General features: G+C 40.2%; 1 protein-coding gene across 1 annotated transcript in view; it reads right to left on the reverse strand.

Moving 5' to 3' along the window:
- Positions 1 to 12,436, reverse strand: part of gabbr1b (gamma-aminobutyric acid (GABA) B receptor, 1b) — an 80,407-nt gene that overhangs the window by 3,720 nt on the left and 64,251 nt on the right. Inside the window, exons 13-16 of the mRNA XM_041955275.1 lie at positions 8,832 to 8,939; positions 7,761 to 7,854; positions 6,940 to 7,067; positions 731 to 859 (exon numbers count right to left, since the gene is read on the reverse strand). Of these exons, the coding sequence (XP_041811209.1) occupies positions 731 to 859; positions 6,940 to 7,067; positions 7,761 to 7,854; positions 8,832 to 8,939 (459 nt within the window). The remainder of the gene's footprint in view (positions 1 to 730; positions 860 to 6,939; positions 7,068 to 7,760; positions 7,855 to 8,831; positions 8,940 to 12,436) is intronic.

The following is a 12,436-nucleotide window of genomic DNA, read 5'->3' on the forward strand; positions in this document are numbered from 1 at the left end:
CCAACCACAAAATCTTTACCCTGAGACACCCTGATGGTTAGTCTGGCTGGCTCAAGGCAGCCATAGGTTTTCATTCATTTCTATACAGTATGTTTAGAATTTAATATCAGAAACTTACATGTATAATCCATCACTGTGTAATTTAGCAGTTCAACAGAACAGAAGATGGTAATTATTATCAAGGACATGGCCAGCCTAGTTTAGCATAAAGACTGGAGTCAGAGGGGAACAGCTAACCTGGCTCTGTCCAAAGTTCATAAGTACAACTTATTAGTTCAGAAATAAAAAAACGTCGTACCTTCTTTGTTTAATCAGTGATGAACTGAAACGCAGACAGTGAGTCAGGCCTTATCAGTCTTGTACGTCATTTATGTTCTTGTGACTGAATGTGAGCAAATCTCTGCAGCCAGTTCAATGGTGTCAGACTCACATGTTTAACTGTAAAATATGGGTGTTTCCGTGTCCACATACTTGAGTGTGTGACCAAAAACTCTCCTCAGTGCAAAACATTTAACAATCAAACTGGTCTCCAGAGTACCTCCATGTAACTATGACACCTGCGTGGTGACAGAGCACAGCAGACTGACAGGGCCAATCTTCAGGCCATTTTCTGACATTTCATACCAGCCCAGACTGTAGCCCTGATGAACGGCAATTCATTACATCTGACAATTAAATTGGTATAGTCTGCAGGAAGGATGATGAGAGGAGGACAGTCCTCTGCTTTTACCTTCGGGATAAACAAAACCACCAGGGTGATGTAGACTGAGAAGACGATGGCCAGGGAGGCAAAGGCGAAGGAAGCGTCCTGCTGCGAGGACAGGATCATGGTGACCGGAGCTGTGATCATACACAGCACCTAAGGAAAACAAAGGATAGGAACAATGTGTTCTTTTATTACAGAAGAAGAAACTGCATCAGCGTCAGGTCACCGTGAGGTTGCAAGTCAAAAAGAAACCGTGCATTCTGTAGCCACTGCAGACCACATAATGGCAAATCATAAATAAAGACTCCTAATACAGTGAACAGACCTGAAACTATCTAAGGTACAGCGTTGATAATGAAGTCTGTTTGTGTTAAACACAGGACTGAGATGAAGTGCTGGAACACCTGGAGCCCGTGAGGTGTCATTTGAATTAATTGAGCATTCATTTTAATTAAAATTCACCCACTGGTGACAAGATGCCACCTGCTCATTACGAGCAGGAACCATTCACACGCACACTCACATACCAATGGCACAGCATCTGGAGCAATCCAGGATACCTCGACAGGTAGGCAGCAGAGGCCAGGGATTTGTGGGTAAAACTTTTTCTTATAATCGCTGTTGAGGTGCTTTGTTTCCGTAATTTCAAGTTGTTCGTTCCCTGATGTTTGCTTATAGTGATAATCAGTATGAAGGAACCACTAATGACGAGAGTTATATAGCAGACCAGGAGAGAGGCGAGCGAGAGGTCCCCCCACACAGTCCCCCTAGTGATGCAACTGGAAGCCCCAGCAGGAGACAGGCGGGGTCGGTCAGTGAAGGGACCCCCCCCAATCCCCTTCATTTTATTTATCTATTTTTGATCCTGCTTGCTTTGCTTTTCTTAGTCGGTTGGAGCGAGTCTGTCTGCTCAGGAGTGACATTCCCCACCAGAGACCAGGCTGTGCCTGTGATTATTTAATTATCTAGGAAATAAGTTCTGTTCTGCCGGAAAGAGAGTGTGAAAGGAGAAGGGAAAAAAAAGAAGAAATTAGTTGTGAGGGACTGAATGTGTATGTTTGTGGGGTGTATGTGTGTGATGCTTGTGCCTGCAAGTGTAAGTCACATTAAAGATTTGTAGGGATCATGGTGTTTGTGTGACTGATGGAGTGCATGTTCACTGTGGATGGAGGACAGGCAAAAGCAGGTAATAAGAGATGAATCTGATGAGGAAATTAAGAATTTATGGTGTGGATTTGACTCAAATTTTTCCATTACAAATCCGGATACTTGAGTTGAAATATTTTTATACTGGTTTGCTGCTTTGCTGCTTATATCTTTTCCAAACAAATTTTGATAAATGTGACCGTGATTAATTTCATTAACTTATTTAATGTATCAGTATATCATGTGATTATTTTTATTACAATTTTTAATAGGCTGACGGCCCCTTAGTTAAACTGTTTCTGCTCTTCTTGGGGTGCATTTCTGTTGGCCTCAGGTTTGTAGCCTGATATATTAGGACTACTTATGAGTTTTAACAGTTACCTCTTGCAGCCTTTACTTGTACTTGTACTATAATGTAAAATTGTATTTGTGTTATGTCACATTACTTGGTGTTCTCATTAAGAAATACAACTCTGTTAGAGCTGTCCAGGCCACTGTGTCCTGCAAAGCCTGGTGTTGGCACATCAACTGTTCCCTGGACAGCTCCGTGGGCCATTCTAACTTCCACACCATTACAGAGACCTCCTCTTGACCTTGAGGAGGAGGAAGAAGATTTAAGTTGAAAAGCCACACTGCGTAACACAATAACCACAGGGTCTCTCTGTCTGTCTGTGGTAACCCAAAGCAGGGGGGAGGAGGCACAGATATATAGCCCATATATGTACATATACACACACATTAATGGGTTAATACTAACACCCTTACACTAAAGCCAGTGGCTTCTCGTCTGTATCTGACTTCCAGTCACTTAAGGTAACCCTAACTCCTTTTTCTTCGTTGGACCTGAATTCAAGCTTATTTGTCCCCAAAGTTAATTTGTGTTTTAGACACAAATGTAGACCAAAGCATTCATTAATTAATCAAGAAAATATTTAGCAGCTTAAATGAAAATCAGAATAATTTTGAGCTGCCCTAGTTTAGATAAGATGCTTTTTTTGCTTGTTTGTTTAATTTTTCACCTTTATTGGATTTTTAAGACATTGGCTATTTTCCTACCCCTCTGATCAGCTGATCGCTTGTGCCTCTTCAGACCTCCACACCTTAGCAATTACTTTGGTGGGTACACTGTTATCATAACTGATAGAGATATCTGCCAAAACAGTGATAATAAGACCCAAGCTGTAATAAACAAGAGCTATCTTTAGAGACTCCTCTGTGAATTATTACTGACAGCTAAAGCTTTAGACAGAATCCTTTATGAAACCCAAATATACGAATGACTAACTAAGCTCAATGTTGCCCTCTAGTGTTTCTTCCTATGTATGCATTTATACTATCTATTTTATTTTACGTAAGAGCGGCCATTCATGTACAAATCATTGCCATACAACTTCTTTATTTCTGTTCTTTTTTTATTATTTAAAAGGCTATATTTACTGGAATAAGTTATCCCAACTGCAAAAACCAAACATATTTTGTCACTTAATGTTTCTGCTACTGACAGATTCAAGATTCAAAATTGCCTTTATTGTCATTGAGCATGGTGATATCAATGACATTTGCATTGCAACCCCGGTGTTATAAACAAAGATAATAATAATAATAATAATAATAATGAGAATAATGAGAATAAACTAAAATGTATATACTGAAATGCATCTGAGGTAGACGGCTACAATTCTGTTTCACTCTCCATCTATCTGCATTAAGGGCAGCATTAAAATTTGTCGAATTTAACTCTTGAACTGATGAGTGGCATGTTTTTGCTAATATGGCGATAATATTTTTTAATTGCTGCTCGTGTCATACTTGTGGTAGATACAGTTGCTTTGATAACACGTTTAATTTCCATCATACCAAAGTTTAATTTGAAACAAAAAGAGAATGGGAGTGAGAGAGAAAGAGAGAGAGAGGTAGCAGGAAGGGAAGGTAAAGAACAAAACAGCATGAGATGACAGAGGGAGGAGATAAATTGGAGGGAGTCTGAGATAGAATATGAGAGGGTGGAGGAGTGAGGGACACAGACTGAGCACGACATCAAATAAAACATGAGAGAGGTAGAGGTGTTGATGGAAATCAATACATATTGATCGACAGTCAGTAATCTCTGTGCAAAAGCAAAAAAAATCCCATCTAGGTTGGCAAATGGAAGCAGCAGGTCAACACCAGCATCAGCCATGTTTTCTCTGCTCTGTCATTACTTATACACAGCGATGCACAAACACAACCCTGCCCTCCGCTCTCACACAACTCCTCCAATTCATTTCACTCACCTCACTGGAACAAATAGCACTTCTGTGCACCTGGAGTTCTTTGGGGAGAGCTAACCACTGTCATTCATGTGGAGACAAACTGTTTCCACACAGTCTGCAGCCTTCACAGAAACAATTTTAAAGGAAAGTTTGGCATTAATACAACATGGGCATAATTGCATAATAATTTTTGACTACCATCTATCCTGTTTTCAGGCCTCTAATCACGTATTTGATTTAACAATGAATCGCAATTTATTCAGTGAGGCCTGCTGCTGTGCTCCACAGTTGGAGAAACAAATGAGCCAATCAGAGCTCTGTAGGCAGGAGTAATATATATAATATTAATATAAAGCTAGTGAGTTAAAAAGAAAAGGTTCTGAAAATAGACACAAATGGGTTGCTGCCGCTCGTCGTTTGAAAGTCAACTTTCAAATAACAACTCAAATATTCACATATTCTTTGATTATTGCAAAAAAGTAGCAACCACTACCACAGCTTCTGTGTCTGCTGAAAACTATGTTGATGGGATGGATGTCTGTCACTAGTGATTGGTAAGACAGAGACAAAGCAAAATACATTCCTGTACAGAAATGGGAAAAATGATCACGGTGTCAAACAGTGAAGTAAAACAAAATAGCAAGTCTTGTTGTAGTCATGTCCAGGTCAAGCCAAAAGATGCTGTGAATTAAGTCTGACTTGAGTCTCAAATGTCCAGCCCACAACTTTGGTTAGTTCACCCAAATCATACAAAACATTTTGTCATTTCTTTCTAGTGGCATCGAGCTATGCTGATAATTTTGGTTTTCTTTGTCCAGGATTTGAGAGATTTGAGTTTTCTGTTGCCCAGCTCAACACAATAGAAGAATGAAGAAGAAGAAGAGGAAGAAAAAGAAGACTTAATTTATTACACACGCATGCACAAAAGACAACCTATCCCCCAGAGCAAGGGTCCTGCAACACAGGGAGGCACCCTGAGGAGTGCAGATATGTAGATTCTCTCCCTGTGCCAATTTGCATCTCACCCACTCAGTTTAGGCTTCAATTGGGTTCAGTGCATAATGGATAATCCTCTGAGATGAATTAAAATGCAACTACAGTAATGAAAATCACAAAATCAGCCATGCTGGAGATTTTGCAGATTAAAAAGCCACTTTGAGTGTTTGTGTTTGTGTGTGTGTGTGTGTGTGTGTGTGTGTGTGTGTGTGTGTGTGTGTGTATGTGTGAGAGAGAGAGGGAGACTGGCTGGAAAAACGGTGGCATTTCAAACCATCAACAGATGCCAAACTTGTCTTTTAAAGACTTTGGTTGCAGTGAAATGACTTGTTGTTCTTGAATACACATTAGCAAGCTGAACGATTGACTGTTTCATCTGGCTGTGTGACAGAGCAGACAGGCCCAGCCGATTATAGACACAAAGAGAGCAGTGATGTCACTGAATAACACTTGAGGGCAGATGAAAATCCTTCAGAAACCTGGTCACAGTCACACCTTGTGTGCCAGACTGAACTCAAAACCATTTTAGAGGCAGCGTTACTGTACGTGTATAAAGGCACAACTGATAACAAACACACAGTCAGTGTTTAGATTTTTGGGATAAGTAATCTACTTTTAACTTTACTACATTCACCTTTTATACCTTTGTTACAACTAGTCTGTTATCTGCTATATATTTTGCTACATTAACCGAAATGAACAGAGAGTGCAAAAACGGAGTGAATCAAACAAATATCTTTTCAGTTTTAGGTTTGGTTGTTCTGCTAATGTAACCGATATCCAGTAACTTCGCACTCTGCCACCGGTGGCCTTGCTGGAAAGCAGCCTGCATTGCCCTTTCACAAACTGGCAGAAATTCTAACACTTTCCATTACTGGTGTATTACAAGTATATTTAGTCTACGCAGGTCAAATCACCACCTTAGAATTATAAGGTTCTGCATTCTCAGTTTTTCTTCTTCTTTCACAGTTTTGAAATAGTTTGCCTGAAAGTTTTTGCATTACACATCAAACAGTGAAAATATGCATGGAACAAGTCTCCTGTGTTTTACTAAAAATCACCGGAAACTTAATTGTGTACATGTGCCTTATTTTCTCACGAAATAAACACAAATCTACCAACTCAGAAGCTGTATCATCACCACGGGAGAAATAAGATACACAACTGAGCAATGAGAGAGCATGGTGTTAAACAGTTTGTTCGCTTGCAGGGAGCTTCACCTTGACCTGCAAACATGTTGTTTTCTGGTGGTCACTGGGAGAAAATGTGTTTGCGTGCTTGACTGGATGTGGAAACCACTTCGAAAGGTTTAAAAGTTTCTCTCAGCATGGCTGCTCACACTGAACTAAACACAGAGCTGATCTGTGTTGTTTGGTGACAATTCCACAATATTCTACTGCAAAAAGAAGAGAATATTAAACAATGTTGTTTAAGAACACAGGGAGGGCCAGAAAGAGGCAGACAGGGCCGGACAGCAGGTGAAAACTTTATGAATTTTTGCAACAATCCACTGGCCCACAGGCATTTGTCCCGGGACGCGAGATGGCAAGTACACCAATGTATGCAACAATCAGCGTTGTGAAGGTATGGTGTTCTACAACCTCTCCTTCAGCCTTTACTGGGACATACAGTGGGACATGGAGACAGGTACCTGTACACTGACAATGATCTGCCAGCATCAGCTCAATTTTTTCAAGTTCTCTCTTCAATGCAATATTTACAAAAATTCAAATAGTGGAGGGCCAAAAAGTGTAGGGAAACAATGTGTTTTAAAGTTTTCTCCATTGGTGTGGACAAACACACACACACACACAAACATTCACAACTAACTGAACTCACAGCAACGTTATAGATGGCCATGCCCACAGCTCGGTGGTCATTGATCTTCTCTGTGGAGATGGACTTGGTCTCATAGGCCAGGAAGATGCCGAGCAGCAGCAGTAAGCCTTTATAACCATACACCACACCTACAGAGGAGGACAAGATGGCAGCTGTGAGGAGTGATCGAACTGTTTGTACTGCAGCTCATTTAATGCAGTACTTGTCAGTTCGTAAAGTACTTGTTACAAAGTCTTTGTCTTTTAAATGACCATATCAATAATCTTACACTTTCCAAATCCTATATATGCTACACTGATTTCCTAACTTCCAGGCTTGTCAGTTGGTGTTATGCTATGAAAACTGCCATGACTAGAGACTTGTTTGAGATCTATTATAAGGAACAATTTGTGCTTATTTTTTCTCTATAGCTGTTTGTCATCATTCAGTAATGAACCTGCATTATCAGGGGCCAACCCAATGGGCTATTAGTAATGGAAAGAAAGGCAGTCCGATTTGATAGGGTGTTACTAGACTGTTAAAAAATTTGGAATGACTTTGTGCTGATTTCTTGTTCACCTGAAGTGAAGCCTGTGCTGAAGCCTATAACAGAGCACTCGCTTCAAAGTCCATTTAGTTGCAGTTTTCAAAGGTGATATGATGAAACGCTGTAGGACAGCTACTCAGTTTGGTTGGATAGACTGATAATATGCTGCTGTTGCTTAAAAACATGTATTTGGGTAAATCATGCACCACTCTATGGGGACCACTGTATGGTCTTATATACAAAACAGAGATCTGCCAGAAAGAGTGATGCAGGAGCTGGTTGGTATTCCACTCACCCAGCCAGGTGTTCATCTTTTCAGAGCTGCAATGCTCCAGTAAGGGCTGGATCAAAACATCCAGGTCTCCTTTGGGGGCTTCTCTGGTGAATTTCTGCTCACATACACAAAACATAGGTGAAGAACAGCAACACAATACAGTTGCATGGCAAACACATATGGTAAAATAAATTCATATTTAGGTAAAATACATGTACTCATGTGAATCTATTTTTATGGAAGTATATGGCTGCCAATATTACAATGAAATTGTTCAGTCAAACTGAATCCAGTTTTGAAATTCGGTTTTCATTTTATATGTCTGAAGAAGAAAATGTATCAGGATAATTAATTGATTAATTGATTATGATTTGGCCGAAAATCATCACGAACAAATTTCATAATTGATAAACTGTTTCAGGAAAATTACTTAAACAGTTTATCAATTATGAAATTTCTTATCAATTATCAATATCAATCAACTAAGCAGGAATGCAAAATATTTCCTGGCTCCAATACCCTAATTTGAAGGGTTTTTTTTTCCATTTTTCATTTTGATGGGTACTATTGTGTGACAATTTAATTGAAATGATTAAACTGGATTTTAATATAACTATTTTAATATTGTAATTGAACCATTGTGAAACTGATATTTGACTTTCAATGAAAATAAAATGGAAAAGGCCTTCTTTCATTGTCATTGTCATCATGATTTACTTCAGATTTAACAAAACAGAACATCCTGCCATTAAAAACATTTCATGAGAAACGTGCTACAAATTTGTCAAAGGTTCCAATTTTAATTTTACTTTTGAAAGTAATTACATCAGTTTCAAACACAAAAACAGGTTTTCAATTTTTTTTTCTTACGAGTGGAAATTGAAATTTCACTCAGTAAATTATGTCATAGCCACAAGATTCCATAGTTTTCATCTTTTTACTACTGCTAAATTACTTTTTAAATTTCTCCTAGTCACTCATTTTATTATTTAAGCACGCCATGTGTTCACTTCATAAATTTATGACATCTGAAGGGATTTTCTGTCTTCTGTCCATTTATAAATCAATATCAAAACAAGCGGCTGATCATACCTCTACTGTGATATGTAAAGGATCCACAATCTGCCAGATCATGAGAGATAGGATGTCGATACCGAGCAGAACACCAACAGTTGCGTAAAGTTTCCATGGTTCCAGGTGCTGCGGGGAACAGAGGGGGGGTTGGGGGGTGGTCACTAAAACAGCACAATGAGGGATCAGCAAACGGCACAAATCCTCTCTTTCTGATTTTCTGAGGGAGGGATTTATGAAGCCATAAATAGACTAGCCTAAGCTGGAGGAGAAAACAATGATCCATCACTAACTGCCAATTCAATCCAATCTACCCTCAAAGCACTGGTCCACGACAGGAAAAGAGACACAAAGGCCATACTGATGAGAGGGCACAGTTCTCCCACTCAGTCAATAAATAAAGCTGTTCCTTTATGTTTTCAGCTTTAAAGAAAGAAACCAAGTGTGGAACAAGTCCAACACTATGAAGTGGTAATTGATTTTGTTGCATTATTCCACAAGATCAAGAATTCAGGGTTATTCAGCTGGAGTGAATATGGAAACAGATGCAAAGGCGGCAGTGGCATGTGATCAGGTCTACACATCTATCTATCTATCTATCTATCTATCTATCTATCTATCTAAAGAACAACTTTGCCATGAACTACTGCTCCATTGCTTTAAGGAACCATAATCCATAAAACCTTAACGAAGACCCCAACATCAACTTGGCCCATACTGGGACAGTCTCATGTGTAGTCGATGAGTCTCAGATACCTCCCATTGAAAAGTTTTTGTCTGGTCACTTAATTAGAGGCTATTGCCATGTAAGTGCCGCATTCATGTTTCTTTCGTTCCCTGTGCTAGAGATCGCAGAGAGCAGAAGGTTTACAGTGGAGAGGAAAGACACAGGAACTGTCTCTTTATCACAGAAACCTGGCATGCAAACTCAGCTCAGCGTTTGTCAGCCATGGTACTGGTCTTTTAACTGATAAACACTGGCTTTACTGCAGTGGCAGAACAAAACAAAGTAAGATGGTGTAGGACACACAATCAATATAATGTGCAAAGCACACCAAACAAGCAGCAAACAGGTCAGTTAACTTCACAACAATACAGTGAAGCTTATAAAACAATAAAGCTTACAGTAACACACTATCATTAACCTGTCTCTACCCAAGTAAAAGCATCTTACTTAAGATTGCATCTGGGAGCGATCAACATGTGTTTCAGTCCGTCCAGTGTGTCTGGTGTTTCTTTGAGCTCAGATGTTTGTGTCGCGTCGTAGCTGTTTAACAGCATGCTGATCCTCATAGGCAGTGCAGGAATCAGTGGAGGGCTGACTAATTGAAAGACAGCGGGGCATCTTTTTTAAAGAAACACTTAATCTGTGTCGTCCTTCTGCAGGCAAAGTGAGATTGCTGGATACACAAACAGCTGATCTATTTCAGGATCCAAACGTGTTCAGTGAGCACAAGCAGCCTGTTACTAGTTCAGATAGCAATAGGACTGTTGCCTAGGCTACTTAAAGTACAAACTTTTGATTAGGAATGATGTGCCTCCTGTAGCAACTTCCCGTCACAGTGGATTGGCGAAGAGGAAATTGATTGATCGTTGATTCTAATATCCTGGATGATGTCATGGCAGTGTCACAGGGATACCCCCAAGTGCTGGTGGGTATTTGGGATTTTGATTCAAAACCAAATCTTACAGTTAGGTAAGATGTGCAAGGATTGATGGGATTTTGGGGCTATTTCTTTGTCCTGAGCTTTTTCTTTAGACTCTTAGACTTGTCTTTCTTTAGACAAATTCAGCAGTAAATTATGCACAATAACCTCAAGCCATAAATGAGACTTTCCTTACCTTTTATAGCAATGTATATTTCCCTAAATATATCCTCTAACACAACGACTATTCCATTGTTTCTAGATATATCAGCAACTACCATAGCTATCCACAGATCTAGCTGACATCCTAGATGCTCTCTGAAATTCACAGTGCTCTTACGCAAATACCCAACAATAAAACACCTAGCACAGATGGATTCCCTGACTGCTTTTATAGCAACCTCTATGATCCTTCACGAAATGTTTCACCTCAAGTCAGTTACCTCACTTCATGATTCCAGTAAAATCAGCTCCTTGGTTTTGTTGTCAATGAGCAGTGGGTTGTTCTCTGTGCACCACACTGCATGATTGTTGATTTCTTCCTGACATGAATTCTGTTTGTTTAATATCTGGGTGATGATGGTGGTGTCATCCAGCTGCCCACAACAGAGAACCACAGTTCTCCAGAACAGACAAATGTTCACATTGCACTCTGGGCATCACAGCATTCAATATTAACCAAGCACTGTCAGTGCCTAAACATAACCATAAGAAAGTTGATTACTGACAATGCTGTAGTAACTAGAAGTGGATGGCACAAGATTACCTATTTTGATGAAAAACAAATGAAATACGTTGTCAGTAAACATACGTTCAGCATCAACATTTTTGCAACTTGCCAGGTAAATTAGTTAACACTTCATCATTATGGTTATACAAAATGTAATTCGGTTGGCACTACATTTTCTTCAAAATGTATTTGCTGTTGCTAATTAGTTATTATTAATTAGAGTGGGGCAACACACACACCTCTGGCCAGGCTCTGGGGACTGGAGGTGGTTTGGGGGGAGTGGATGGAAGTGGATTAACAAATAAAACGCTGAGCTGACCCAGCTGTCCTGACCAGTCCCGGCTCAACGCCAAGGCCCCTTTGTCTCCAGGGTCCATCCAGAGATCAACCCACCCACCCCCGGCCTCATCCCGTGTTATTCTCTCTGCTTTTTTTCTCTCCTCTCTCTCTTGTTGGTCTCCATCTTGTGTTGTCATGTCTTTTATATGTCCTCTTGTTAATCGCTTATCTTACACTACTAATAAACACTATTAAAAAACTTAAACGCTTTATTTGGAAATAGGGTTGCTTTTGCATATGATAGCTCCTCTGTCAGAAAAGCTTTCATAACACCTGATGTCACATTGATCATAAACTCTACAGCTGACTGCTGGGAGGATGTTGATGTGCTGATACAGTCAAAGAAGAATACATAACGAAAGAGGCATGGAACATACTCACACTTAAGGGACTGCCTATGCTCTGATTTCAAATGGTCAAACAGCGGCCCTTCCACCCTTCCAGAGAGGGGGACTAGAGCAGCCGCAGCATGGACATCAAGTAAGTTAAAGTGAGGTCAGCTTTCAGACAGTCCTTGATAGAATAATGCCACCTGATAGGCTTTCTCCAGTGAAGGATATTAACATTCTTGGGCAGCTGTGGCTCAGGAGGTAGTGTGGTCATCCACAAATCAGAAGGTCAGTGGTTCAGTCCATGGCCCCTGCAGTCTGCATGTTGGTGTACATCGGTGTGTGCATGAATAGTTATTGCTCCTGATAAGCAGGTGGCACCTTGCCCCTGTAAAATCGCTTTGAGTGGCGGGTAAGCCTAGAAAAGCACGACATAAATATAGTCCATACTTCCACCAATTGGAAGAGCCCACTGGTCAGACAGCATGACAGTGCTCAAGGGCATGCAGTGTGCAGCTATCCCACTGTGGGCCAACGACAGAAGCAGGCCAGAGAGTACATGTAGAAAAAATAATGACTGGG

The sequence above is a fragment of the Chelmon rostratus genome, chromosome 16, assembly GCF_017976325.1.
Source record: "Chelmon rostratus isolate fCheRos1 chromosome 16, fCheRos1.pri, whole genome shotgun sequence".
Classification (NCBI taxonomy): Eukaryota; Metazoa; Chordata; class Actinopteri; order Chaetodontiformes; family Chaetodontidae; genus Chelmon; species Chelmon rostratus.